Raw genomic sequence first — 26,364 nt, 5'->3', positions numbered from 1 at the left:
TTTACTAAAATCGATTACTTTGTATTGTCGATTAAACCCATTAGTTTGATTCTATGATGCACTCTTACTGTGTGAACATCTAATTAGTCGATATAATATAACATACTACCTGTGTTTAACGGTTATGTACACAAACACCTCCCTGAGAAAACGTCAGCACGTGGTACAGTCAGAAATGAAGGCTAAAGGGATAACACAAAATAGTCCTGGGGGACTTGTTTCCATTGTGGTCCTGTGTATTCAATTCTGCATAAAAGATTAACACAAAAATACATGTCATCAACAATTACAAAACACTATATGTACAAAGGAGAGAAAGGAAAAACGGCAGTGAATGACACCTCCTTTCAGTGGGAATTTACATTCACCTCCCCTTTTGCTCAGATGTTCTTTCAGGACAATTTTGAAAGAAGCCAGTGTTTCACATCCTTTAATGGATGGTGTCAGGGCAATCCACATTTTGGTGTCAGAGTAGCAGAAGGAGAATTTCCCCTAAATATGGGTGGTACCAGATCACCAGTTATGTTTAACGGCTAGATAGACAGACACCGTAATGTCTTTATACGCGTTTCCTTACATACGACGCCTAGCCCCTGCTTAAACCTGCGACATGACGTCCAAACGAGCAGCTCCCGATGAAATATGCAAGACTCTTAATGGTTTTCCTACCGGGGGCCGGTGGCTCTGTGTGGCCGTCGGAACCAAACAAGGCGTATAAGGTGACAGCAACAGGCTCAGCTGCTAGACAGCAGAGGAGAGGTGTCGGGTGACACCGCCATCACCACCGGCCCCTTTAACTGACATGCTACCTGGCAGGAGGATGGGCACATTTCAATTGTGTTTCTGACGAATTAACAGTTTATTAGTTTGGGACAGGGCCTATAAATACCTCAATGATGCATGTTCAGCTGTCTGTGGAAGTGCTGCAGGGCTTTACTAGCCTACATACATATGCATGTAAACAATCCCCATTTGCTTCAGGGCTGCAGCCATTGATTACCGCATCGTCTTGGCAATTATTCTGTCGATTACTTTTTCGATTGATCAACACATTTAAAAACTTCAAATCAATGTATCAACTTCAAATCAATTAGTCCTAATTAAAGTCTGATTAACCAATTAAGCCATATTCTATACTTTTTTTATACAACGGTATAACAAAAGTTTTTGAATATAGCTGATCTACAAGATCAAAATACGTCATTGTGACACACGTTTTGAGCTTGTGAGTTTGTAGATCTGCTATTGTCTTGTTTTGGAAAATAGATTTATTGATTAAAATCATTTTATTTTGATGGGTTAAATTGATTAGTTTGGCAGCCCCGGTTAGTTTGTGTCGTAATGCATCTGTGGACATAAATGAAGGACTGCGCCTTACTGCTTAATGAGTGGCTGATTGTTATTATTTGTAATTATTATGATGAGGTGCTGGGAGTGTGTGTGTCAGCTGCTTATGCCTCTCTAGGTAGAGTTTCTTGTTTTTATTGCCGGAGCAGATGGAGAGGACATGGGTCAGTGTGCACACGAGCAGAGAGAGTGGGGGAACGAGACTAATTTTAGACGCGATCACACGTCCACACTCTGCGTGTGACAGCCAGCCAGGGGAGCCCGGCTCGGGAGGGTGGGCTCTTCCATTTATAGCCCTGGTCGGGGCTAAGCTAACAGCGCGCACAGGCGGCTATCAGCTCTATAAGCTAACGGGGCGTAATAAACCGAGCTAAACCCGCTGCATAAGAGATAGATTAGCCAGGTTTGGCTAATGGAAAAAAAATGGCCTGGCACGTTTTCATGCGGCAAATGTGCGATTTGCGCATTTGAGGCATCAGGCCTGACCTTTATGGAGCTGCCAGATGGTTGTGTTGTTTCATCAGCAGGCCAGATTGTGTTCCTGCATAAAGCTCCTGTGCTTTATTAAAATGTAAGAGCGGCAGAAACGTTGTGCCGTGTGTGTGTGTCCTGCCAACCGGCTTTCTGCAGAGAGCAGGAGAGCAAACGCTTTGGGTTTATGCCTGGAGCTTGTCTTGCAGGAGGCTGCCTCTGTCTGCAGTGCTGCCTTATGCTAAGCTTCAGCTGTGTGTGTCTCTCTGTGTGTGTGTGTGTGTGTGTGTGTGTGTGTGTGTGTGTGTGTGTGTGTGTGTGTGTGTGTGTGTGTGTGTGTGTGTGTGTGTGTGTGTGTGTGTGTGTGTGTGAGAGAGTTTTCCCTGGATGTGTTTGTGTGTTCGGTGTGGTCACATGACCACACACACACACACACACACACACACACACACACACACACACACACACACACACACACACACACACACACACACAGAGGCAGGCACAACAACGGTGTTAGGTTTGTGCTGTGTGAGGGCGCATAAGGGCCTCGCCCTGTCTTTCCCATCTGCTCTGTGTCTCATCCTGTTTGTGTTTGTGTGTGTGTGTGTGTGTGTGTGCGTGTGTGTGCGTGTGTGTGTGTGTGTGTGTGTTCCTTCCTTCACGTCAGGCCGTGTGGGATGTCCTCACCCCGGGGCCGACGGTCTGCTCATGCTCAATGGTAATTATCTCTCAGCACCGTGATGACTGTTCCTCATTAGATACACACACACACACAAACACACACACACACACACACTGTCCAACCACATGAACCCCTAGCGTCTCCTTTTCTGGGCCTAACGTTCGCCGAAAATAGCCGATGTACAAGCTCACAACGCGGAAGCGGGGTGAGCTTGTACGTCGGGCTATATTCGGCAAACAGATTTGGCGAAGAGAGGAAACAAAGGATAGTCTTCTAGACCCCTGGGGGACCCCGTTTAACGACGTACACAAGTTCTCAGTCTCCACAACTGATTACATTTTTATACGATTAAAGGGTGTCAGAATGGGTCAAACTAGCTATAGAATACATTGTTCTATTGCTTAAATTGTAAATTGGTGTCTTCCATTAAAACCCTGATGGTGTCGGATATTTCATAAAAAGCACAGGTTAAAGCCTCAGTCTGCGATTTCTTCCAACTGGTCGGCTGTATGTAGAACAGCCAGAACATAAGGTTTAGAATGATAAATACCTAAACATCATAATGCTACATATTTGTGCTAATTGTTTAGGAACCACAGCGCTAGTGTGAGGTTTCACAAATCACAGATTGGGACTTGGCCCTAACAAAAAGAGATTTGTTTTTGCTTTAATCCCTGAGTATACAGTATAGGGTTTAGTGGTGAATAGCACCATGATATTACACCAGGATGGCTGTGGTGTATGGGATGGGAATATTTGTTTCATGTTTGACTTTACAGTTGATTTAGTCGACTAAAATTAATTTCTGGCGGGCCGTGATGGCATCGAAATGATTTTCACTTGCATGCATGCCGAAAATAGCCGATAAACAAGCTCACAACGCGTAGCGCTGCGACGCGTTGTGAGCTTGTAGATCGGCTATTTTCGGTCTGTGACACCCACGCGCAACCATGATGACTTAATTCTACTGGATCTCTTCTCCGCTAGTCCCTCCCAAACATTTTAGTCTAATCTCTATTTATTGACAAAATTGTCAGTATATTTAGTCATAGTTTTAGTCATCATAGCTTAGTTTCTATTTTGTTTTTGTAGGTGAAAAAAGGTAGTCAACAGACATTTTTCCGTCATAGTTTTAGTCGACAAAATCAACACTGTTTGACTTTGAGCTGCCCGTTGTTCTGAATCCTCAGAAGCTGCATTATGTCACATGCAGGATGTTATTTGCCGTCTGTGAAAAGCAGATTGTCATTGTCCTCCAGCTCACCTTCACAGGGGCTGTAGCCAACAGCCCGTTTAGAATTCCTCTGTAGTACGCTGTGGACCCCTTTTTTCCCACACGTCACCGTCACGTCGGCGACAATAATCACGTTATGTAACAATTTCACAAGGGCAGGGGATGAAATCATATTTGGAAATTATTCTTAGCGTTTGATTTGAGATGATTGGAGTGGAGCATTTGTGACATCCAGGTGGTATTCAGCGTACAAGAAGTTATTATGGGTTTAGTTTATTATTGTTTAGACCAGTGGCTCTCATAATGTTTTTGCTTTAATGCCCCATTTCCCTGATTTCTGAATCCAAGTACAGCCTTTACCAGCTAGCATGATGCTACGAGTGAATGATAACCCACCGTTAGAAGAATATAACATTACACGTAAGAAATGGAGAGAATTAGTGCCTCCTGAGCAGATGTATTTTAAACTGTGGCCGTAACATTTCAGTGAGTCCAGTTTTGATGTCCATGTGTTCAAAATAAAACAGCATAAATAAGGCAAATAAGTATTTCTTTCTGTTCGGTAACAGTTGTGCTAGTCATGTTTTTATTACGTTTGGTTTAACACTTTGCAGATCAGCAGTTTCATGCAAAGTGTATCAAGGTGTTATCATTAAACATAGGAATAGAATAACATTTTCCATTTTACACCTTCTGTCACGTACAGTAGTACCTCCCTACCCTCATGTGAGGAACACTGGTTTAGACCATAATGTCAATTTAACCACTTAAACCCTATATGGTTGACCGGAGTCCCTCAGGGTTCTATAGTAGTGTCTTTTCAGTTTTTCTGTTATTACGGGGAAAGCTTTCGCTGAAAATAGCCGATCGACAAGCTTGCGACACGTTGTGAGCTTGTCGATCTGCTATCTTCCTGTGAAAGCTTTCCCCACGATATGGATGCTGGGGTTTAAGTGGTTAACATACAGTTTAGGCAATTTAAGGTACAATTTCTGTGTGACATAACATCGTGATGTGGTTGTCAACATGGTGGCAGGTTCAGGGCTGCCTGTGAAGTACATACAGTTACAGACTAAGTATATCTGCAGGGTTTGAGTCTATTGTAGTTCGTTCTATATACACATTTAAAGCTGTAATGCGTAACGTTTATGTCCTACCCCGGGATTTGAACCCAGGTGTCCCGCATGAAAGAGACCACATTTCTACCACTCATCCAACAGGGCAGTCAAGGGAGATATTAGGATTATGAGCTTCGGGCAGTACTACATGTCAACCAGTACGTGTGTCCTACCAGTACACCAGGGGTCTAAATGTCACAATGGAAGAGTAGGGAGACAACCTCCAACCACTGTTAGATGGATAAAATAGTGTTATTCATCAAAATAAGTTCTGTGTTGTAGCTTTAACTCTGAGAGTGTACAAATGGAACCAAATGGACCCATACGAGTCCATTTGGTTCCATTTGTACACTCTCAGAGTTAAATTAACACTGTACTGACAACAAGCAATCTCCACAGCTTAAACTTGTGTTGTTTTGTTCACATGCAGCCAGGAGCTATGGGCGACGCAGAGGTAAATGCAGCTCTCTATGTGTTGTGTTGTGTTCTCGTGGCTTCGCTTATCTCCCATGCAGTGGTGGATAGTAACTAAGTACATGTACTGTGCATTTTTTGGAGTATTCTTTATTTATTATAACAAACTTATGACTTTCACTCCGCTACATTTCAAATAGAAGTATTATAATTTTGACTCCACACTACATTTCTTAGGAAGGACTCTTAGGACCCAAACTTAAAACGTTTTTTAGGTCATTTTGCATTACAGCAATACATTGATATTAAAACGAAAATGTACTTTGTAATATGTTCTTTTGATTCAAAAGTACATATTACAAAAGTTTTGTATACTTGAGTATTTACTTGAGTATACACTTTGTCCACCACTGCTTCCATGCTATGCTTTAGTGCTACCCAACTGCAAACTACTCTCTTCTGCACTGTAATTACACAGCTTATGGGACTGTTGCATTATGGAATATATCCTAATCTTATGCACCCAATGGGAAATCTCAAAATTGGTGAACATAATCATTGCATTCTACTATGTCTGGGGTGGAAAGTAATTACACTTTACTGTAATAGAGGCCTTTCATGGAATGCTTAGAATGCCCATGTGTCAATATTGCTATGGTATGTATATAAAAGATATCAACAACATAAATGTAATCATTTGGTGTCTAATATCAGGGGTCTTCAACAGGGGGTCCGGGACCCCTAGGGGGTCCTCAGAGTTACCACAGGGGATCCGCCAAATCTTTGTGTGATATGATTTTTGAACCCTAGCATCCCTTTTATGAGGAGAACTTTAACCAAAAATAGCAGATCTACAAATCTATCTATCTAAAAATAGCAATGCGAGGCGTTGCGAGCTTGTAGATCGGCTATTTTTGGCAAAGTGGTTTGGTGTAGAGGGGAAAAAGAGCAGACCAAGTAAAAAAAAAAAAAATTGAATCTGAAACACAATTTTATACAATATAGAGGGGGTCCCTGCATCCATCTCTCTCTCAGCTAGGGGGTCCTTGGCCTGAAAACGTTGAAGACCCCTAGTCTAATTACTGGGTCTGGTAATCAAGTCACGGTGGAACAATAATTTCATGCTTTACCGATGCTTTACCTGCTCAGCCATGCTGGAGAAAGAGAACTATACTATACAATCTGTCCATGCAAAGTCTCTGTTGAGCTTCTTCATGTATTTTATGTAATTCTACTTTTACTTGAGTATATTTTTGATATTTTACACATCATCGCACAATGGCGCCATACTGAAAATAGCCGTTCTACTTGTCAGCTTGTAGATCTGCTCTTTTCAATATTTTTGAACGTTTTTGAAACCTTTTGCCGATAATGAAATGCCCAAAATAGGGGTAGATTATTTATAGATCATTTGATGAATTTATCAATTATCGTCGATAATTGATCATTTATAATCGATTATTAACTTTTGCACCCCTAATGCTCATCCTCTCTGGTGATCAGGTGCAAGACAAACAGAGCATCAGCATACAGATAAAAATAGAATCCACACACCGTCGTGTTGTTAGCTCCCGCTGTTTAGTGCAGATCAGCGTTTCCATCCCTAAAGGATTCTCATCAGGATACGCTGGTGTATATATATCCTGATTCACATCTTTATGGGATCCAAAGTTGATCGGCAATAAACAGCGGGAGCTAAAAACAGTGAGCCGACTCCATAGCCCGATTCATACTTCGTCGTACGATGGTGTCACGCATAGAAAATGCCGGCAGACCTACAAGCTCTCAACGTGTTATGGATGCGATGCATTGTGAGCTTGTAGGTCTGCTATTCCCGCCACCGTCGAAAACCATCGTGCGACAGAGCATAAATCAGGCTTAAGAATGACAGAGCAGCGTGCAGTTACGCTGTCATGTCAGGAGAACGTTCTATTGAAATGTGCTTTTAACCTGTTTTCTCTCGTAAGTCAGTCTTTGAGAAAACATTCTTACGCTGATCCACACGCCAGCAGAGGCGAGCAAATGTCCGCAGCCCCGATAAATCTGGCTGAATAGGCGTGTCCGAGCTATGAGTGACGCCCTCGTAAATAAGGGAGCTGTGGTCCAGCGAGAGCTCTGCATGCTCGGAGCGGCTCAAGCCCAGCACATCTGTGCCTGACAGCAGAGCGCACAGGCAGGGAGGAGAAGCACAGGCCAGTGGTTCTCAAACCTTTTCATTTCAAGGACCCCCCCGGCCCCCAGTTTTGTATGCATTAGGCCATGGACCCCCCATAACTCTGACAGTGTACAAATGGAACCAAATGCCATTTGGTTCCATTTGTACACTGTCAGAGTTACAGAACTGTAAGGGTCCATTTGATTCCTAACTATCAATCATTTTGCTGGGGAACCCCTTCAAGGACCCCTGGGGGTCCCTGGACCACACCCTGAGAACCACCGGTATAGACGCTAGTGGCTCATCTCTGGCAGCTTATTTGTAAATGATATATGACATTTTAGGTAAGAAATAGCCTGAGTTGGTGCTCAATCCTGATTCATTTCACATCTACAACTGCTAGTTTAAAACTTTAAAAATGTGGTATACAGTAGTCCGTCTCTGTCCATCTCAAGTGGCGTCAAGTGTGTACGCCTAGACCACGCCTACTTAAGAGCACTAACGCTCTTCTGGTTGGCTGCCGCTCTCTGACGTGCCGCCCTGCGGCAGCGGCATTGTTGACCCTTTTCTCAACTTCGCCGCACAAACGTTTTGCTTGGTTCCACCTCGCGGTGGCCTCATTCCTCATGGTGGAGAAAATAGCGGGGCGATCCTCTCCATAGATCCTCGCTGCTTTCTCAGAACGCGGAAACGAAACAAGGCCACTGCTGGTGTGAATTCAGTCGTTATAAAGAAAAGATGCTCACCGCTTCAGAGAGCATCAGTGAACTGGAGAGAGAGACTGGTTGGTTGGGTTGGATGTATTCATCATAATATTGATCATATTGTTGCTGCCTGGGCAAAAACCTTTTTATCATAGGCTTAACTGTTTGTGTTAATTAACGGCCTACTTGATCATACTACAGCGTCACACAAAATGATCAAAAGGAGCAGATCTCGACCGCTACGCCAGCGGTCTGGGCACCTAGGCTACAATGCCTGACAGCTCGTCGCGGGTTTAAGTCCCGATCCTGATGGCCTTTTCTGCGTGTCACTCCCCATTTCCTGTCAGCCTACTGTCCTATCAATAATAAAGGCATAAAATGCCCAAAATACATTTTTAAAAAAGAAGGAGAAAAAAAGGAGCAGGTCTACAAGCTCGAAACGCTGCATGAAGCATTTTGAGCTTGTAGATCTGCTACTTTTGCTGTTTTTGAATTTGAATCCTGAAAAGTAACAGTTTTGGACAGTTTTGTCGAGGTTTCTACCCGACAGAGACGATTATGTAACTAAATAACTTTTACTCACAATAGTCTTCCATTGAGCTTATTATACATTTGTACTTTTACTTGAGTACAAGTAATCTGTACTTCTACCCGAGTAATACTCAACCGTACATCTACTTGAGTGGGATACTCTAGTACTCTTTTTCTACCCATGATCATGTGCAGCCGTGCTTAAGGCTTCGGTTTACCTCATGGTCGCCATGCCAACCACACCTCGGCTCTATGCAAGCACACCTCAGCCCCTCTGTCGTCTCAACAGCATTAACAGCGTTCATTGGTGTCTCTACAGAAGACATTCCCAACCGGTGGGGCTGCAGCCTTTTTGCAAGTGGGCCCCTCGTAATTGGCAAAACCCTTTTTTTTTAATGATAAAATAACAGTAATATAAAAATTATAAGAATATCTTTTCCTTAATTCACTGAATATTGTGTTTTCACTGTGTTAACCCATTTAGACCTGAGGCCCATTCTAATAACGGCTAAATTCTAAAAACTCAAATATTTATTCAAAAATGTAAAGAAAAGTATGTTGCTATATACTGTACATATAGCAACAACGACCCCAAAAGGGGTTCCCGTCCTGGATGGGTGGGCCGCGAACGCTTTTGAGATTTTTGGCAACCACTGCTCTACAGAGTAAAAATCCTCAGTCTTTTTTTTTTTTTTTTACATTATTACACACTCAGAGTTATAAATGGATTAAAAAAATAAACACTGAGGATTTTAACCTGCGTGCACACCTGCTCTCTATCTATCTATGTGTTGTGCACTGTCCTCGGTGCATACATGATTGCGTGCCGCAGACTCGGGACCGTTAAATACGAGATTGGACCCTGTAATCCTTCCATCACTTTTTAAGCTCGCTGCTTTTATCTCACCGCCTACCGAACGCATGCAGTGCCGCAGTGAGCGCGCGCACGTGATCTTCTATGCACGGCCTCTATGTCCTCTGCACCGCTGCTCCTGCCTCGGTTTGACCCATGAAGACCGGGAATGCATCTGTGTCATTCTAGATTTCTTTGGGCTATTCAAAAATAGCAGATCTACAAGCTCATTGCGCGGCACCGAGTGCCGCGCTACGAGCTTGTAGATCTGCTATTTTTGAAAAATCGTGAAAATGTGTTCTTATCTTTCAATATATATATATTTTTTGTAACTAAAATCTTTGCTTCTGGAAGATTCTGCAAATGTCTTCTAAATCCTATCGTGTATCGCAGTGTTGCTCCAACTTTTTAATGTCAAGGACCACCCAGAATTATATTTATTTGGCCGCAGACCCCCATCTCAAAATATTTTGTTCCAGGGACCCCCCAGAAGCAAAGATTTGAGTTACAAATGTTCCCTTTAAAAAATATATATATATTCAAATATTTGCACAAATGTTCAAGATGTTTCAAAAATAGCAGATCTACAAGTTCATAGCGCGGCACTCGGTGCGGCGCTATGAGCTTGTAGATCTGCTATTTTTTAATAGCCCAAAGTATAAAATATGGATACGGTGGTTACACGGATGCGTTCCCGGTTTGAACGGGTTAACAGCAGGACTTGTTCTGTTTTAACACCTCCTTCATGCAGCCTGGAAACCTTGTTATGTCTAAAACCGTTGCTTTTCGGGGAATGGAAAAAAGAACCTGTGGTTCAGTGGATCCGCCATTATTTAGTCACTAGCTCGTGTTTAATGCTTTTCATTGGTTCAATATGTAAAAAACCCAGACTTAACCAGTTTCACTTTCTTTCCAACATGGCGAGAATAGCAGATCTACAAGCTCATAATGCATGACATCGCGACGCGTCTTGAACTAGTAGATCGGCTATTTTGTTTACTCATATGTCACAGTGTCACACAAGTAGGGCATTCATTTACGGGGGGGGAACGGAAATAATGGAAGGTTTCTGCCAGACAGCAGCAATGTGTGATGTGAATGGATGTGTTCGTAGGGGGAGGAGTTTGTTGCCGGTCTCACCGGGTGTGTCTCCTTTTCCCATCCAATCAGGACGCTCCTCTCTCTTCCCTATCGACGACAATCTCCTTGACGACGGCCACGGCAACCAGGGTGTTCCCGGGGTGCTGGGCTCCCCCAACTGCTACCCGCACCAGAACGGCGAGCGCATCGAGCGCTTCTCGCGCAAGGTGTTTGTGGGCGGCCTGCCCCCGGACATAGATGAAGGTGAGAGGAGGCATTCTGATTATGATGATTATGATTCTGATTCTGATTCTGATTATTGAAATTAACCCATTAAGACCTGAGGAGAAAAAAAAAATCTAAATCCTAACAGTTTTTCGGAAAAAAAGATTTAAAAAAGATTTTCACGATTTTTCAAAAATAGCAGATCTACAAGCTCATAGCGCGGCACCGAGTGCCGCGCTATGAGCTTGTATATCTGCTATTTTTGAATAGCCAAATAATTCTAAAGTGACACAGATGCGTTCCAGGTCCAATGCGTTCCAATGGGTTAAATAAAATGTCAGTAATCGAAGGCTTGTCTTTGTCATGAAATATTATGTTTTTGACCACTGGATAAACATATTAGAACTTTTCAAGATGTTTGGGTTCAGATAACTTTTGATGAGCATTTGCTGCTACTTTATTGTCTAAATTAATTCACCTTGTAGATTGATAATTCAAATAATAATATTTTTAGGTTGCAGCCCTGATTCTGATGGCAATGTAATGAGATTCTCAATTTAGATGCTCTTATTAGCTTGTCTGACTCTCTCTCTCTCTCTCTCTCTCTCTCTCTCTCTCTCTCTCTCTCTCTCTCTCTCTCTCTCTCTCTCTCTCTCTCTCTCTCTCTCTCTCTCTATCTCTGTTGTTCCTGTCTTCCATCGTCATTAAGATGAAATCACCTCAAGTTTCCGTCGTTTTGGTCACCTGGTGGTGGACTGGCCTCACAAAGCAGAGAGCAAGTCCTACTTTCCCCCTAAAGGTACATTTGTTGAGAGAGCCTTTGTGATGCTGAAAATGGGCTAACACTGTTGGCCTCAATAATAATGTGTCATTATATCACCAACTCATGGAAAAAATACTGTATATTTCAAAATATTACAAAAATTGGCCATAATATGTATCATTGAGGCTGATGCATTTTGGCAGAGGTGGAAAAAGTACTCAAATTCTTTACTTTAGTAAAAGTACCAATACTGCAATATAAACATACTCTGTTACAAGTAAAAGTCCAGAATAAAAAATTTACTTGAGTAAAAGTACAAAAGTATTGGCATCAAAATGTACTTACCAAAAGTAAAAGTACTAAATATTTGAAAATAGTCGATCTACAAGCTCACAACGCGTCGCGATGCGACACGTTGTGAGCTTGTAGATCGGCTATTTTCAAATAGCCTATGGTATAAAATAGGGCTAAAGTGGTTAATGTATGTTTCATTATATCATAGTTTATATCTGAAAAGTAACTAGTAACTAAAGTTTTCAAATAATTGTAGTGGAGTAAAAGTACAATACTTGCCTCTGAGATGTAGTGGAGTAGAAGTAAAAGTATTGGAACTTGGAAATACTCAAGTAAAGTACAAATACCTCAAAATTGTACTTAAGTACAGTACTTAAGTAAATGTACTTACCGGTACTTACTTTACACCACTGCATTTTGGATATGTTCAAAGTTCATATGAAGTTTCCACCCGACAGAGACGATATACAATATACAACATTGTGCAGACTGAAATCAACTGGATTTGAAATAAGTAACTTTGTAGACATGAAGAAATGGAATGATTATTGTTCAGTTATTATTTTATGAATAAATAAATAATCACCCAGCACTATGATGTTGCAGCTGCTCGCCTCCTGTAATAATAAATGACATATTAAATGTATTGTCTCATTGCACCTGCTCCTGTGATGTTGAAAACATATGCCTGCAAAATGTACTCTGGATATACTCCAGACATGTGTGATACAGTACATTGGCCACAGTACAGTATATAGGAACCAGGTATTTTGGATATATGTCTGGCACCAAAATACATACCAAACTAAATTATGTTTAGAGAGCGTGGCAGTCAGGCAGAAACCTAACCTTAACCCTATTGCCATATTTCAACTTTTTGTGTTTTTTCAGAAATGAATGCGTCTGTGTGTGCGTTTTATAAATATTTAAGCAATAAAAAGTAATTTGAAAAGAGACTAAATGTGACTAAATATGACCTACATTGGATATTTCATAAAAGCAAAGGTTGAAGCCTCTATCTGTGATCTCTTCACCTGTTTGGCAGTATGTACTGTAGAACAGCAGGCACAGTATTACTAAAACATCATCATTTTGTTGTACATATTGTGTTACTGTAATTGTTTTATAATATTAATGGATTTTATTTAGAATGCACTTTACATTTGTGAAAATCTCAAAGTGCTATTTGAGGGCAATTGCATAAAAAAGAATCACAACACCATTAAAAAAAACATCTAACAAACTGAAACAAAACATTTAAAACATGAGGGCATAAGGCCTAGAGGTAAAACCAGTGTAGCTAAAAAAAAAATGCTTTGTTAAAAAGGTAGGTCTTTAGTCCTCTCTTAACTCATTGAGTGCCAGATTTCTTTTTTTTTTCTTTTACGTTTTTTTTATTCGTTTTTGTCATTTTACATACTCATAGGTAGTACAATTGAGTGCCAGAATTGCCAGAATTATTTCTATATTATGTTGCCCAGTGCCAGAGTTTTTTTCAAAGTAAAAAAAAAGTGCTTAGGAAGCGAGATACAGCCTTTTTCAGTTATACGTTAAACAAGGAGTGGATGGAGCTGCAAATCTTCAGATAATGATATCTTGGGTTCTGAACATGTTTTTCTTTTTTTTTCTTTTTACAATTTTTTCAAAAACACGTCAAACACGTCATTGGCACGTTGCGCCATAGCGGTAAAAACACGTGAAACGTTAATGGCACTCAGAGTCAACCGACTGTGGTGCTCTCAGGTGGGCAGGGAGGGCGCTCCACGGTTCGGGGGCGGCCGAGCAGAAGGCCCGGTCGCCCATGGTACGTAGGTTGGTCTTGGGGGTTTAAGAATCAGTGCTAGTGTGGGGGCGTGGCTCCTTTCACACTTGTTTCACAAATGGCATACTAGGACTTGGTCATACACATTATTTCAGTGGTGAGATTGTATTTAGCTTTTATCCATGTAACTGCGTGGTTGTAAAGGCTGTGCGTGTGTGTCCATGTGTTTGCCAGGCTACGCCTTCCTACTGTTCCAGGAAGAGAGCTCAGTGCAGGCTCTGATCGAGGCCTGCATGGAGGAGGACGGCAAGCTCTACCTGTGTGTCTCCAGCCCCACCATCAAGGACAAACCTGTGAGTTCCCCCCTGTGCTGATTAGGACCTTATGTTTATGTGTATGTTTATTTTATTTAAACCTTTTGTTACCACCGCGCTCTGACTCCTCTGGTGCGTTGTCCTCTCAAAACAATGACATTTGGCAAGTGATGGGTCGCACTTAGAGTGGCAAGATCAGTGAGTTTTTATTTCTCCATATGCCTTAAAGAACAAACATTTCGGCTATCCAGCCTTCGTCAGTTACATGTTACAAACTTCTATCCCTATAGACCCAAAGGGTTTCGTAACAGTGTCACACACTGATGAAGGCTGGATAGCCGAAACGTTTGCTCTTTGAAGGCATATGGAGGAATAAAAACTCACTGATCTTCCCATGTTTTTTTTTTGTTGAGATGGACATCACAATTACACCCAATCTGGGAACCCATCTAAGCTGAATCTGTCTTGAGAGATTACATTGGACCAAATGCGTTGGTTGAGTGTTTTCAACACCTGTCCACAGGAGGCTTTTCTAAATAGAATAACACTAATCTAAAAATAACCAATCGAATGCAAGGAATTAAACATCATTTTAATCAAACACAATTATTACATTTACCTGATCGTAACACAATGAAATTATTAGTCGCAAATTATTTGTATGACAAATAATGGTTCAACTAAAATGTCATGAGGGTGACAGCCCTAGTGGTTATTGATTGGTTGATTCATTCATTCATTCATTCATTCATTCATAGTGTTGTTTAGTAGAGAGTGGTAACTGAGTATCATTTCTACTGTATGTGTCTGCAGGTCCAGATTCGACCCTGGAACCTGAGTGACAGTGACTTTGTGATGGACGGCTCCCAGCCCCTCGACCCCCGCAAGACCATCTTTGTGGGAGGCGTGCCCCGCCCCCTGAGAGCAAGTAAATACACCTGGTTTTAAAAAAACGAATACAAAATAAGACTTTATGAATAATTATGGGTGAGAACAGCTAGCGCAATGGTTCTCAAAGGACCCTCAGTTTGATATGCAAAGTACCCCCGTTTGATACCATTTTCTAACTCTGGTGGAACCCCAATCTATGCTATAAAATCCTAACTCTGGGAGTGTACAAATGGAAATCAAATGGACCCGTGAGGGTCCATTTGATTCCATTTGTACTCTCCCAGGGTTACAAACCTATAACTCCTCAATTGTTAGAACCACCACGGGAGAGAATATCCTAACAATGTTACGGTAAAAAAAAAAAAATCTGGTTTAAATGTGGGTTAACGTGAATGTGGGTGTCTGTGTGATATATAAAAAAATGTCTAAAGCGGTTTGTTGGTGCACGCACATCCAAAAATTTCAACGGGTGCTGGATCCGACTTAATAAACATGAACATGACCGCTTCATTTAATACATTTTGTTGGGAGCATTAAGACGGTGTGCGGACCCTTTCCTTTTGTTCATATTTAAAACTGTCACCACATCAGCTGGAGATGCTGACTCACACATCAGTACTCTGAGCATTCTAGTCTCAAGTCCTGATTTGTCCTGACCTAAAAGAAAACCTGACTCACGTTCAGGACTCTAAAGTCTCAGGTCTCCATCTCTACCGATCACCATAATCGAATGTCCACGACAGTTTAGCAGCCAGTGCCCACCCAGTTACCAACTTTACGCTAAGCAAACGCTACAGAAAGGCAGAACTGGTACTACACAAAGCAGTACACTGGGCCTGTCATATTGATATGTTTGAAGTTGCATCGTTCTTTGAATATGCTATTGATCCTGTTTTTTTTTTATTCCTGGGTGTTCGCTGTAAAAATGTACCTCGTTTTGAAAAGGAATGACGTCGCTTTAGCATCTCATTATAACCGCGAGATGTCCTCATCATGTCAATACAGCAGGTCAAACTAGTGTGAATGAATCGCACGAAATAAATGTTCCCGGTGTATAAATCTAACTCAAAATCTCACTCTCTGCCACTACCCCACAATTGTTTTGTAAAACTATAGATGATATTTTTATGTTTGAGCTATATGTTTTGTACAGCATAGATTCTATGATTGTGTTGTTCTCTGTTCTTTCACAGCATGAATTGTGAAATGTGGCGAGATTCCTTCCACCAATGCAATCATATTGACAGTGTCCTCTTGTTTCTCTACCTCACCTCCCCCGCTCCTCTTCCTTCTTTCTCCTCCTCTATGGTTCTCTCTCTCTCTCTCTCTCTCTCTCTCTCTCTCTCTCTCTCTCTCTCTCTCTGTCTCTTTCTCTCTCTAGTTGAGCTGGCCATGATAATGGACCGTCTCTACGGAGGCGTGTGCTACGCTGGAATCGACACCGACCCGGAGCTCAAGTACCCCAAGGGGGCGGGCCGCGTGGCCTTCTCCAATCAGCAGAGTTACATCGCCGCCATCAGCGCCAGATTTGTCCAACTGCAGCACGGAGACATCGACAAGAGGGTACGTTCCCCCGCCCTCCTTGCAATGCGGACGCGCTGTGGGCTTGTAGATCGACTACTTTCTGTATAAGATTTGGTGTATAAGGAAATACTAGTGGACCTAGTATAAAGCCGAGGGGGTCAACTAAGTATATCGTTGCTGTAAATTAATGCCCTACTTGATCACACTACACACAAAAGCATCAAAAGTGGCAGATCCACAAGCTCAAAACGCGTCGCTTCGCGCCGCGTTTTGAGCTTGTAGATCTGCTACTTTTGCTATTTTCGTTTTTGAATCCTGAAAAGTAAGTCTTGGACGTTTGAGGTTTCCACCCGACAGAGACAATATTAGTGGTTAAAGTCGAGCTGAAATGAAAAACATATTTTGAACCCTTTTAGAACACAATGCTGGGTTAACATATGCTTATATATCACTATGTTTCATTATTGTAAAATGAAAAATATGTGTTTACATCACCGAGAACCAAACCCTTTTCAACCAATGGGCTAATATCATAACAGCCACCCATCATCCAGTGTTCCACAAAGAGCTAAGACTCAATATGCTACAGACACTAGAGGGCACTGCTGGATACTGGATGCAGACAGTGTCATATTCAAGATGGTGGCCGTGTTGCAAACTATTAATTATACAACTAAAGTGTACAGTACACTCAAATTTGAAACATTTGAGGAGAGAAAAAGTCAATGCAGTAAAACAATCTTGATTCATTATTTGAATAAGCACCGCCATGTTTGATAGTTCTTATGTTGTGGTCTGGGGTGACCTCCAGGCGGGTCCTGGTAGCTGGCATGCCCACGTTGGGCACTCATAGCCGGGTAGAGGCAGTGAGGTGATGTGCTGCTGTGGTTGTTGTGCTTCCAAAAGCCCCATGCAGTTCAGCCCTGCTCCCCATTACAGATTACACTGGCACTGGGATTGCCTGAAACCTGCACGGCTCTCCTCTCAGTGTTATGTTAGGCCTCCCTGTCCTGTTTCACTTGGAAAAGCGTCATGATACAGAAGTTAGTACCCGGGACGCCTAGGGTCACCAACTTCCTGAAATTCAAATAAGGGACACCTGGCCTAGCGTCCCCTTATATCCAAGAAAAACAAAGGACGCCCAGAAAATGATAAGATCTCACTCTATATATGTACAGTTTTTGTATATTATATCAACCACTTGAACCCCAGCATCCATATTCTGGGGGGAACCTTATCCAAAAATAGCTCACACCGTGACATGACTATTTTTGGCAAAGAGATTTGGTGTAGAAAGACAAAAGCGGTCCAAGTACAGAGACAAGTCAGGTCCAGTTTACTAGGTCTAGAGGGTTAACAACCTGTATTATAGTATATGTATATGAGCGGTTTGAACTTGTAAGATGTGTGTCATTGATTCAATCCCCAAAAATAAGCTACAAAGTGTGTACTTATCAGTTAAATAAGGGAGTAGGGATACGTCTTTTAGTGTCCAAATAAGGGGCGATTCCTTATTTAAAGGGACGGTTGGCGAGCCCTATACTCACGCCTTGTGTCTCAACGCCTTCTCCTTAGGTGGAGGTCAAGCCGTACGTCCTGGACGACCAGCTGTGTGACGAGTGCCAGGGCGCGCGCTGCGGCGGCAAGTTTGCGCCCTTCTTCTGCGCCAACGTCACCTGCCTGCAGTACTACTGCGAGTTCTGCTGGGCCAACATCCACTCCCGCGCCGGCAGGGAGTTCCACAAGCCGCTGGTCAAAGAGGGCGCCGACCGGCCCCGCCAGATTCACTTCCGCTGGAATTAGCCACGCCCATGGATGGATACACGGTCAGACGGGAAGGAATAAAAAAAAGAAAAAAGAAACCCTGGTTAACAGGAAAAAGAGCCTCGCTCTGCCTCTTACCCTAAGCTATCAGTATAATTGAGTATGTAACCCTAAACAGTATGTATATACGTATATCTCTATATCTTTTGTAGCAGCCAAAACACCACAAGCCTCAGTTTTTTCACCAAAACCTCCCCTATCACATCTCAGGCTCTGACAACTCGACGACTCTTTTTGTGGTACTTTAATGTTTTGTAAAGAGGAGATTTGAAGAAAAACAACAGAAGAACGAATCTAAAAAACAAAAAAACGAAGAGATTGATTTTTGTAGGTTTTTTTAATTATTATTATTTTTGTAAGTGAGATTTAAGGTAGATACGAGAATGTTTTTTGCATGGGGGCAGCCTGTCTGTCTGTCTGTCTGTCCGTCCGTCCGTCCGTCTATCTGTCTGTCTGCTGCTAGCCGCCCCGCAGTGTGTGAAGCGCGCACTCACTCATGTCTGGGAAAATCTTGATTCTCTAATCTCGCCTGCTCCAGGTCATTAACCAAAGGTAGCAAAAGGTGGTAGGAAGCGTTTTAAACTGATACTCTTCTGCCGCAAAAACAAACTCTTATTTTCTAACGTTGCTCTGTGCTCTTTCTCCTGGTTAGGGAGTTTATTGAGAAAAAAACATAAGATGCTATAGGGTTACTTCTGCGCTCATACTGACCCATAAAATGTTACCTCAAAATATAGAATCTGGTTTGTATTAACTGTACATTTATAATTCCAAGCTATATTAGAAGCTTTGCTGCTGTATTGTCGTATGTCGTTGCTGTCGGGCGGAAACCTTGTATCATATTTAATGTTTTTGTGTTTCTTCATAAATTAGAGCCCTATTTTTTTCCTCGTTGTATTTTTGTATTTATATTTAAAGTTAGTGAAAATAGCCCTAGATCTACAAGCTCACAACACAGCTTTGTTGAACGTTTTCACCTGTAATGCCTAAGATGCCAGGTTGAAAGTGGGATAAGACTGTCTGTAGGTTTTATAAATATTTAACCAATGAAAAGCATTGTTAAGAGCTTGTGACTAAATAATTTAACTACGTTGGATCCATTGAAACACAAGTTCCTTTTTCCATTTCCTGGAAAGATTGCGGTTTTGGACGTACAAGTTTCCCACCCGACAGTAATGACATATAGATATATAATATGAATATCTGAGTATATATGAGTAGACGTATAGGTGTTCTATTAATGCCATCTATAAACCAGGATTGTAAAAAATGAATTGCAGTCTGCACTCGATAACTTATGGCCCCCAATGCCATGAAAGAGTAAAATGTGAAAAGTTTAAAGTGCATGTTAGTTACATCCATAGACTTAGTTACACCATTTGCATGACGTAGGGTAAATGTTGACTAAATCACTTTGAGAATAATAAGAAAAAAAGAAAGGAGAAAAAAAACACTGAAGTCATTTATTTAAGACAAACACATTATAAATCCTACCGAGTCGCATGACTGAACATTAACAGATGCCTAAGAGAGAAAAAAATTATTACTGAATAAGTGAAGCGAATAATAAGTAAAAACAAACTTATTTAAACTTGCATGCATTGATGTTTATCTGTCGTTTACAACAACAAGCGATACTGGTTCTACTGTAGACTAGTGGAGGCCACCGTTTCGTGGCTCGTATTGGCGGGGAGAAAAAAAACAAAGTGGAATTGTGTGGAGAAGTGGAGTGGTGTGGAGTGGTTCTGTGTCTTGTGTCGTCTCTGTGCCGTGTGAACCCTTGTTATCGTGGACCGAGGTTCTAGTTTAGTTACAAACAGATCGTCTAGAGGAGAAATTAAACGAAACGGGAAAACATTTAAACGTCAAAATATTCCTTCACCTTGCCTTCGCCCTTCCCTATCCCTTCTCCTGTATTGTTGATGGTGTTTGTTCTAATGTAGCGTAGCCTGTAGCAGACCAAATTCAAACAGCGAAAGACTTGATTGGCTTAAAAAGATCAGGACTGGGAGACACTAACGCTTGATTTATACTATATCATATGACGGCATCGGTCGCCGAAAATATTCCAGCTAGATCTATATAGATCAGCTGTTTTCGGGGACAGACGCCGTCATAGGACGAAGTCTGAATCAGGCTTAATATGTGCAATGTAGTATAGTGTAACGAGTGACGCTAGTTGGCCAATCAAACAGAGTGCTATTCCAATACTGTTGTGGAGACGGACATGTGATGGACCTTCGTAGCATGAAGTTCCACTTGTCTCCAAACGGTTCACTTCTTTTCAGTTACATGTCAGAACAATCAGGCGTTAGCCCTGTGTGATATAGCGGCTCCCAGGAACCCAGAGATGTTCTGGTCTCGGTTCTAACGCCCAGAGAGCATGAAGGTGAGAGGGAAAAGGACCCTCGTAATGTGGATTAACGTTGGAATAACGCTTCTCTTTGTCTTTCTTTTTGTACACAGTTCATTTAACTCTGAGAGTGTAAAGATAGACTCACAAGGGTCCATTTCTACACTTTGGCAGTTAAGTAGGCACTCCAGTTTTGACTGTGTTGGTTTGTTCTTGGGCCGTGTGGCCCCTGTGAAGTTGTCGCTCTTAAATAAGTACTCCTTGGGGACAATCTCTCTCTTTGAGTAATGGATGCTGCTGGTTGGCCCCGGCGCTCCGTTTGGTACTGTACACAAGTGTATTTCTGCAGTATATTCCTAGTGTCTTTTGGCTCTTTTCCACTACAACAATAAGTCAACTGTGTCGTGCAACGCACACTTCACGGGTTCTAGATGTGTTTCCATACGTTATGGCTCGGTTTCAGAGGAGGTTATCAGAACCTAATGTGGGCCCTGCTCAGGCAGGAGTACTAAGCCTGAATTCTGGGAAGACCTTTTTCAAACAAAGCGAAAAAAGCAGAACCTTTGTCTTTCACGAGGCGTTCGTACAGTACCTCCCCCTTCCATAATGGCTATAATGGAAAAGTAAACCAAAACACAGAACCTCACGGGGTTCTGGAAAGTTCCAGCTTATTGAAGGTTCCGGGTTGTATGTCCTTTTGTAGTTGAAAAGAACCATTTGTGATGGTGAGTCCCAAGCCCTGCCTCGTGGTCCAACTCGGTCCAGGCATCATCAAGCGTATATATACTGTTACAAAACCTTAGGTTACTAGCGTAACCCCGGTTCTCTAAGTAGCATGAGTAGGCTAAGTATCTCACTATAAAATTAATGCTACGAAAGAGAACCTTAGTGGAGATAAGACTTTTATTTATTTATTCACCTATTTAATTTATTTATAAAACATTTTCTGTCAACATTTATACCCATCACTGGCCCTTCACTATCACCAGTGTCTCTAATGATATTTTAATGACACGTTATGCACTACGTTTCCTATATAATAATTTATATTCCCCCTTGATTTGTTCGTTTTTAATTGCTGTTCACTTCCACCCCAGCGGTTTGTTGAGTTCAATGCTGAGTTGTGTCGTGACCCACTTTTTCCTCCGTGAGAAAATCACGGACTCCTACCTATAAGTTATACTTCTATGTATTTATATAATTCTACAGATGATTTATTGATTTTTTTAATTTTTCCATGATTTCTTTATTTAAGATATGTAGCGTGAAGCAGTGGTCTTAAGTTGTCCGTGTTCTCTGTGAATGGCGCACTTGTCCAGTGTTTTCTAATTTAATATATTGTTCGGAGGTAGTCGAGGCGTCGGAGGGACTGAAGCCTGGTTTATACTTTGCCGTGTGACGGTGTTGTGCGCTAAAAATAGCCGACCTACAAGCTCAAAATCTTCGGTGTGCGACACCGTCGTACGACGGAGTATACATTTTTAATTTGTCAGGCTGTGTCACAGGGTTCTGTGACGCGTCATGGTCGATTCCGCAGCGTGACGCCGCTAGACGAAAGCAAGCTAGTGACTAACGTTCATGTGACGTGTGTCCCCTCCCCCCTGAGGCCCGCCTCCCCTGAGGCCCCGCCTCCCCATGTCCTGTGCTCAGAAGAGAACTCGTTTTGAATATTATCGTCACCTGTTAACACTTGACTCGTGCTGTTTTTTTTGTGAGGGTTGTGTTCCGTTTTATATGTTTGAACACTGTTACTTTGTACTGTGCTGTGTCTTTGTTTTTGTAAAAAACAAACAAAAAAATAATCATATTTATTTCACTATTTTTGTAGACAAATAACTATTTGATTTTGATTGTATTTTTCTATTTAAATAGTATATGTTTCTCCCGCCCACCCAACCCCTACCCAGCTCCACGCTACATTATGTCCAAAAAGCTAATGGTTCTGTTCAAAAACAAAGAATCATATCATTCATATTTTAGTAATATATGGAAACATTTTATTTAGCTGTACAATTTGGTCAAACAGTTTTGGTTTTAGTACAATTACACGTTTAACCACTTAAGCCCTATTTCGAAACAAGCTAAAAAAATAGCCCCATGTACAAGCACACACAACACGTCACGATGCGACGCGCTGTGTGCTTGTATATGAGCTATTTTAGCTTGTTTTGACCATTTCTTTGCCCAAACGGCTTGCCCGAAAAATAGGGACGCCAGGTTGAAAGTGGTTAATTTGAAGGAAGGAAACACATTGAAGGTTCTAGTATTTTTCATGGAAGACACTTGAGATTTCCCCCCCCCCCCCCAGTCGCATCAAAGGCCCTCGCCGGCCGGTCCTCAACGATGCTCTGAAAACTTGAATATAATAACACATTTTGAAAGGCTGTCTAACCTCGAATCTGTGTTGTGACGTGCAATACTGTTTCTAATGTTTGTATAATAATAAAAAAAAAAGAAGTTAAGAATTACAGTGTAAACCTTTTTAAATGCAGATTTTATTTTTTTCATTGCATATTTTGCAGATTTCTGATCCCACGGTGTCATTTTTTACTGTCAGAAAAAAGAAACCCCTTTTTTTCATTGCAACTATTTTTAAATCCAGATATCTTTGTACTGATGTAAATGATTGTAGTTATTTTGAATAGTGTTTTGCTAACAAAAGGAGAGACTTTTTCATGCATATTTCTATTTCATTTCACTTTGTTTTATCCTGTATTTTTATTTCGTTTACTAGTAGCAGAGTTCTTGGAATATTTTTTTCATATTAAATGTCATTGGTATTATTTTGTATTTTTATGTGGAAATACAGTATATATAGTTTTAAGATGCTAATTGCTAAGATATTATTTTGAGTTGGAATTATTTTTAAAGCTAAATATTTGTAATATTATTGTTAAAGTAACTAATTTCTAAATCAGAGTTTGTGTATAGATTCACAAAAGCGGTTTATGAGGTGTTCAGATTGTAATTATTACTGAATGGTTCTTTGATATGCAAAATTAATATCATTGTTGATTTTTATTTTTGTTGGTTTTGTATTTAAATGGGGTGTTGATTACAAACTTTTTGTTTTTCCTTTCACTTCCTGAATAAAGACCCATTCTGTTTGGACACAACATGGCTGACGCCTGGCTTTCCTGTTCTGGTGCTGTTAGAGTTAGCAGCTACACTGTGATGTACAGCAGTGGTGGAAAGAGTACGTTTGCTCATGTGCTCTGCTTAAAGCGCTTTAGAACACTTCTGGGGTCATTTTAACTTCTACTCTGGCTTTTGTGAGCACCCCAGACAGTTTTTAAGTTGCTTGATTCCATATGCAGATATCTGATATTCATTTCATCAGACCATTGCAACATCAAACTCCATTTTAACCATATAAGAAAAAGAGGTTGCGCATCAACAATGGGTTTTCTCAGTGGAGTGCTAGACCCAAAGTCCAGTATACACATCAAAAGAAGGAATTATTTAAAAAAAATCCCAAAAGGGTAGCACATCCAAAAATGTCAATTAAATGGAGGACAAAGTACTCACATTTCCACTTTTTTTATTGGCACACCAATAAAATGAACGCTTATGTGTTTCGGCTATGAGCCTTCCATTTTAACCATGTTAGACTCATTGAAAACACACATCCCTGGTTCTGGTGACTGATATTGTCCTTCTAATGCGTGAGGGGGCTGTGTTTAAAAAAATATACATTATTATTATTACGTTAAGCTACCCAGCAGTACATAAAGTCATTAAATCAGCCTCACCTTCACCAGCTAAAACATGAAAGTGATGAAAACATGAATGTATTACTTATTACCATCCAATAGATTGTGTCACTTCCTAATAAGGAGGTGATGTTTTGTGCTTTAGATAATTAAGGCCAAAGGTCACAACTAATCCTTCTCAAATGTCTGGCCAAGAACTGAGTGTGTGTAGAGAGGAGGAAGTCAGGGCTGCTGACTTGTGAGATTAATTCTAAAAGCAGACGTCATGACGATAAACAGACCACCCAAAGACAGACCAAATGCTCTCTTTTTTTTCACTTAGAGTTGTTTGTGTAAGCAAAACAATTAGGTCTGTCCTCCAAACCTCACAACCAGTGTTGCCAGATTCTGTGAGAGAAACAAGCAACCAGGTCTAGGAAAACCAGCCCAAAAGAAGCGACTATGGGCCACATGAGCACTTTAACATAATACATCAGCTATTTGAAAATAGCAGATCTACAAGCTCACAACGCGTCGCATCGTGAACTTGTAGATCTGCTATTTTCAAATAAAATCTTGCGGGGAAATTATAATAAGCAGATCTGGCAACCCTGCTCACAACCAAACATAATGTTAGGTTTGTCCCCATCTAGGGAACAATTGTCAGAATTACAACTGAAATCAGTTTGATATAACCACTACAATCAGTCCTTTTGAATGTGAAACCAGTAAGTATTCAAATATATATACTAGCTGCAATCTGGAACTTATTTTAATCAATAAAACGCTATTTTAAACAATCTGTATGATTATATATATTTATTATCTATATAGCTAGCCTGAAGTTCTTAAAGCAACACTATGTGTAACTTTCCTCTTCTACCCCGGATTCGAACCTGGTTTCTAAGTGCTGACATGTTTACCATTGAGCTAATAGAGCCTGCCTGCTTGCTCAGGGGATAAATTCAACATTGACCATCAGATATTCGTGTCAGATCCTGTGTCTAGGTGAGACATGACCTTTGACACCATCTAAATGTCTAGAAGAACAGGGAGATAAAATACAACCACCCACATTGTATAAGTTATATTGTATTAACATACTCTACTAGCCGATCGACAAGCTCACAACGCGTCGCGCTGCGACACGTTGTGAGCTTGTCGATCTGCTATTTTCAACGAAAGCTTTCCCCACAATAACAGAAAAAACTAGAAAATGTGCTCCTCGGAGCACAAGTCTCCGCCAGCAGACCTGTGCTATTTTAATAGCACGGGTCGTCTTGGTAGAACGGGTCGTCTTGGTAGAATGCGCGTGGTTTTTGGTGTTCTGCAGGGGCGAATATGTAGTGTCTGCATCTAAAAAATGTTCTTCTTGAAGCAATGTGTCATATGGGAGTCGTCGTAATTGACTGGTTTGTTCAAATGCTTGTCTGTCTTCTTCATCTTCATTGTCTTGAACAGTTTCAGCAGTTGATTGGTGTGTTTGCTCTATGTCAGTTTTCTCTAGTGCTACATAAATTAATGTATTTGATCAAGGTGGCCAATTGTTACAGTATTAAGACTTCGGCCTTGTTGTGGGATCAATTCAACTTTATAGTCCTCTTCTGTGTTACTGTTGTAGATGAGTATGCTTTCTTAGCTTTGGCCTTCTGCGCCTTTGCTTGACCAATGTTAGGTGTTCTCAGAGGGACACACACACGCACGGACGGGTGATTTGTACTGGAAGGTACTGTTCCAATCAAGACTGATTGATCCTGTCTTACCTCACTTCAAAAAACATAAATGGCTTTTTGAAGTGACACACCTATTTATAGGATTTTATTTCGTCATGCGTCCCTCTAGCCAATCAAAGGCATTGGTGTCAACATATTGACACGTGTCACGTGGAGCTTGACCAATGTTAGCTTGGCTAGGAGGGAGGTGAACACACAGCGGGACGAAGTGAAAACATACTCTCCGCCTCCGGCGGAGACAATAAAGTACACTAGTATAGAGCCCTGAGGGACACCGGCGGGTCGACCACATAGGGTTTAAGTGGTTTAAGTGCAATATCTCCCCTGGCCTGGTCAAGCAGGATTGCATCTTGTCTGAGTCGGTGGAAATGTGATCTCTCTCTCTCATGGGAGACTG

General features: G+C 41.3%; 1 protein-coding gene across 3 annotated transcripts in view; it reads left to right on the top strand.

Annotated features, from left to right (window-relative positions):
- Positions 1–23,629, top strand: part of cpeb2 (cytoplasmic polyadenylation element binding protein 2) — a 43,032-nt gene extending 19,403 nt beyond the window's left edge. Inside the window, exons 4-11 of one of the 3 annotated variants that reach the window (XM_080429804.1) lie at positions 2,489–2,539; positions 5,286–5,309; positions 10,683–10,856; positions 11,527–11,616; positions 13,871–13,989; positions 14,764–14,878; positions 16,223–16,404; positions 17,941–23,629. In XM_080429804.1, the coding sequence (XP_080285930.1) occupies positions 2,489–2,539; positions 5,286–5,309; positions 10,683–10,856; positions 11,527–11,616; positions 13,871–13,989; positions 14,764–14,878; positions 16,223–16,404; positions 17,941–18,168 (983 nt within the window). In that variant the 3' untranslated portion in view covers positions 18,169–23,629. The remainder of the gene's footprint in view (positions 1–2,488; positions 2,540–5,285; positions 5,310–10,682; positions 10,857–11,526; positions 11,617–13,870; positions 13,990–14,763; positions 14,879–16,222; positions 16,405–17,940) is intronic. The other 2 variants (XM_080429805.1, XM_080429806.1) reach the window with 2 other exon arrangements.
- The last annotated feature ends 2,735 nt before the right edge of the window (positions 23,630–26,364 follow it).

This window comes from Gymnoscopelus braueri (assembly GCF_963280865.1).
Source record: "Gymnoscopelus braueri genome assembly, chromosome: 6".
NCBI classification, from domain to species: Eukaryota; Metazoa; Chordata; class Actinopteri; order Myctophiformes; family Myctophidae; genus Gymnoscopelus; species Gymnoscopelus braueri.
The sequence above is the reverse complement of the archived record's forward strand: the minus strand, read 5'-3'. Positions and strand labels throughout refer to the sequence as shown.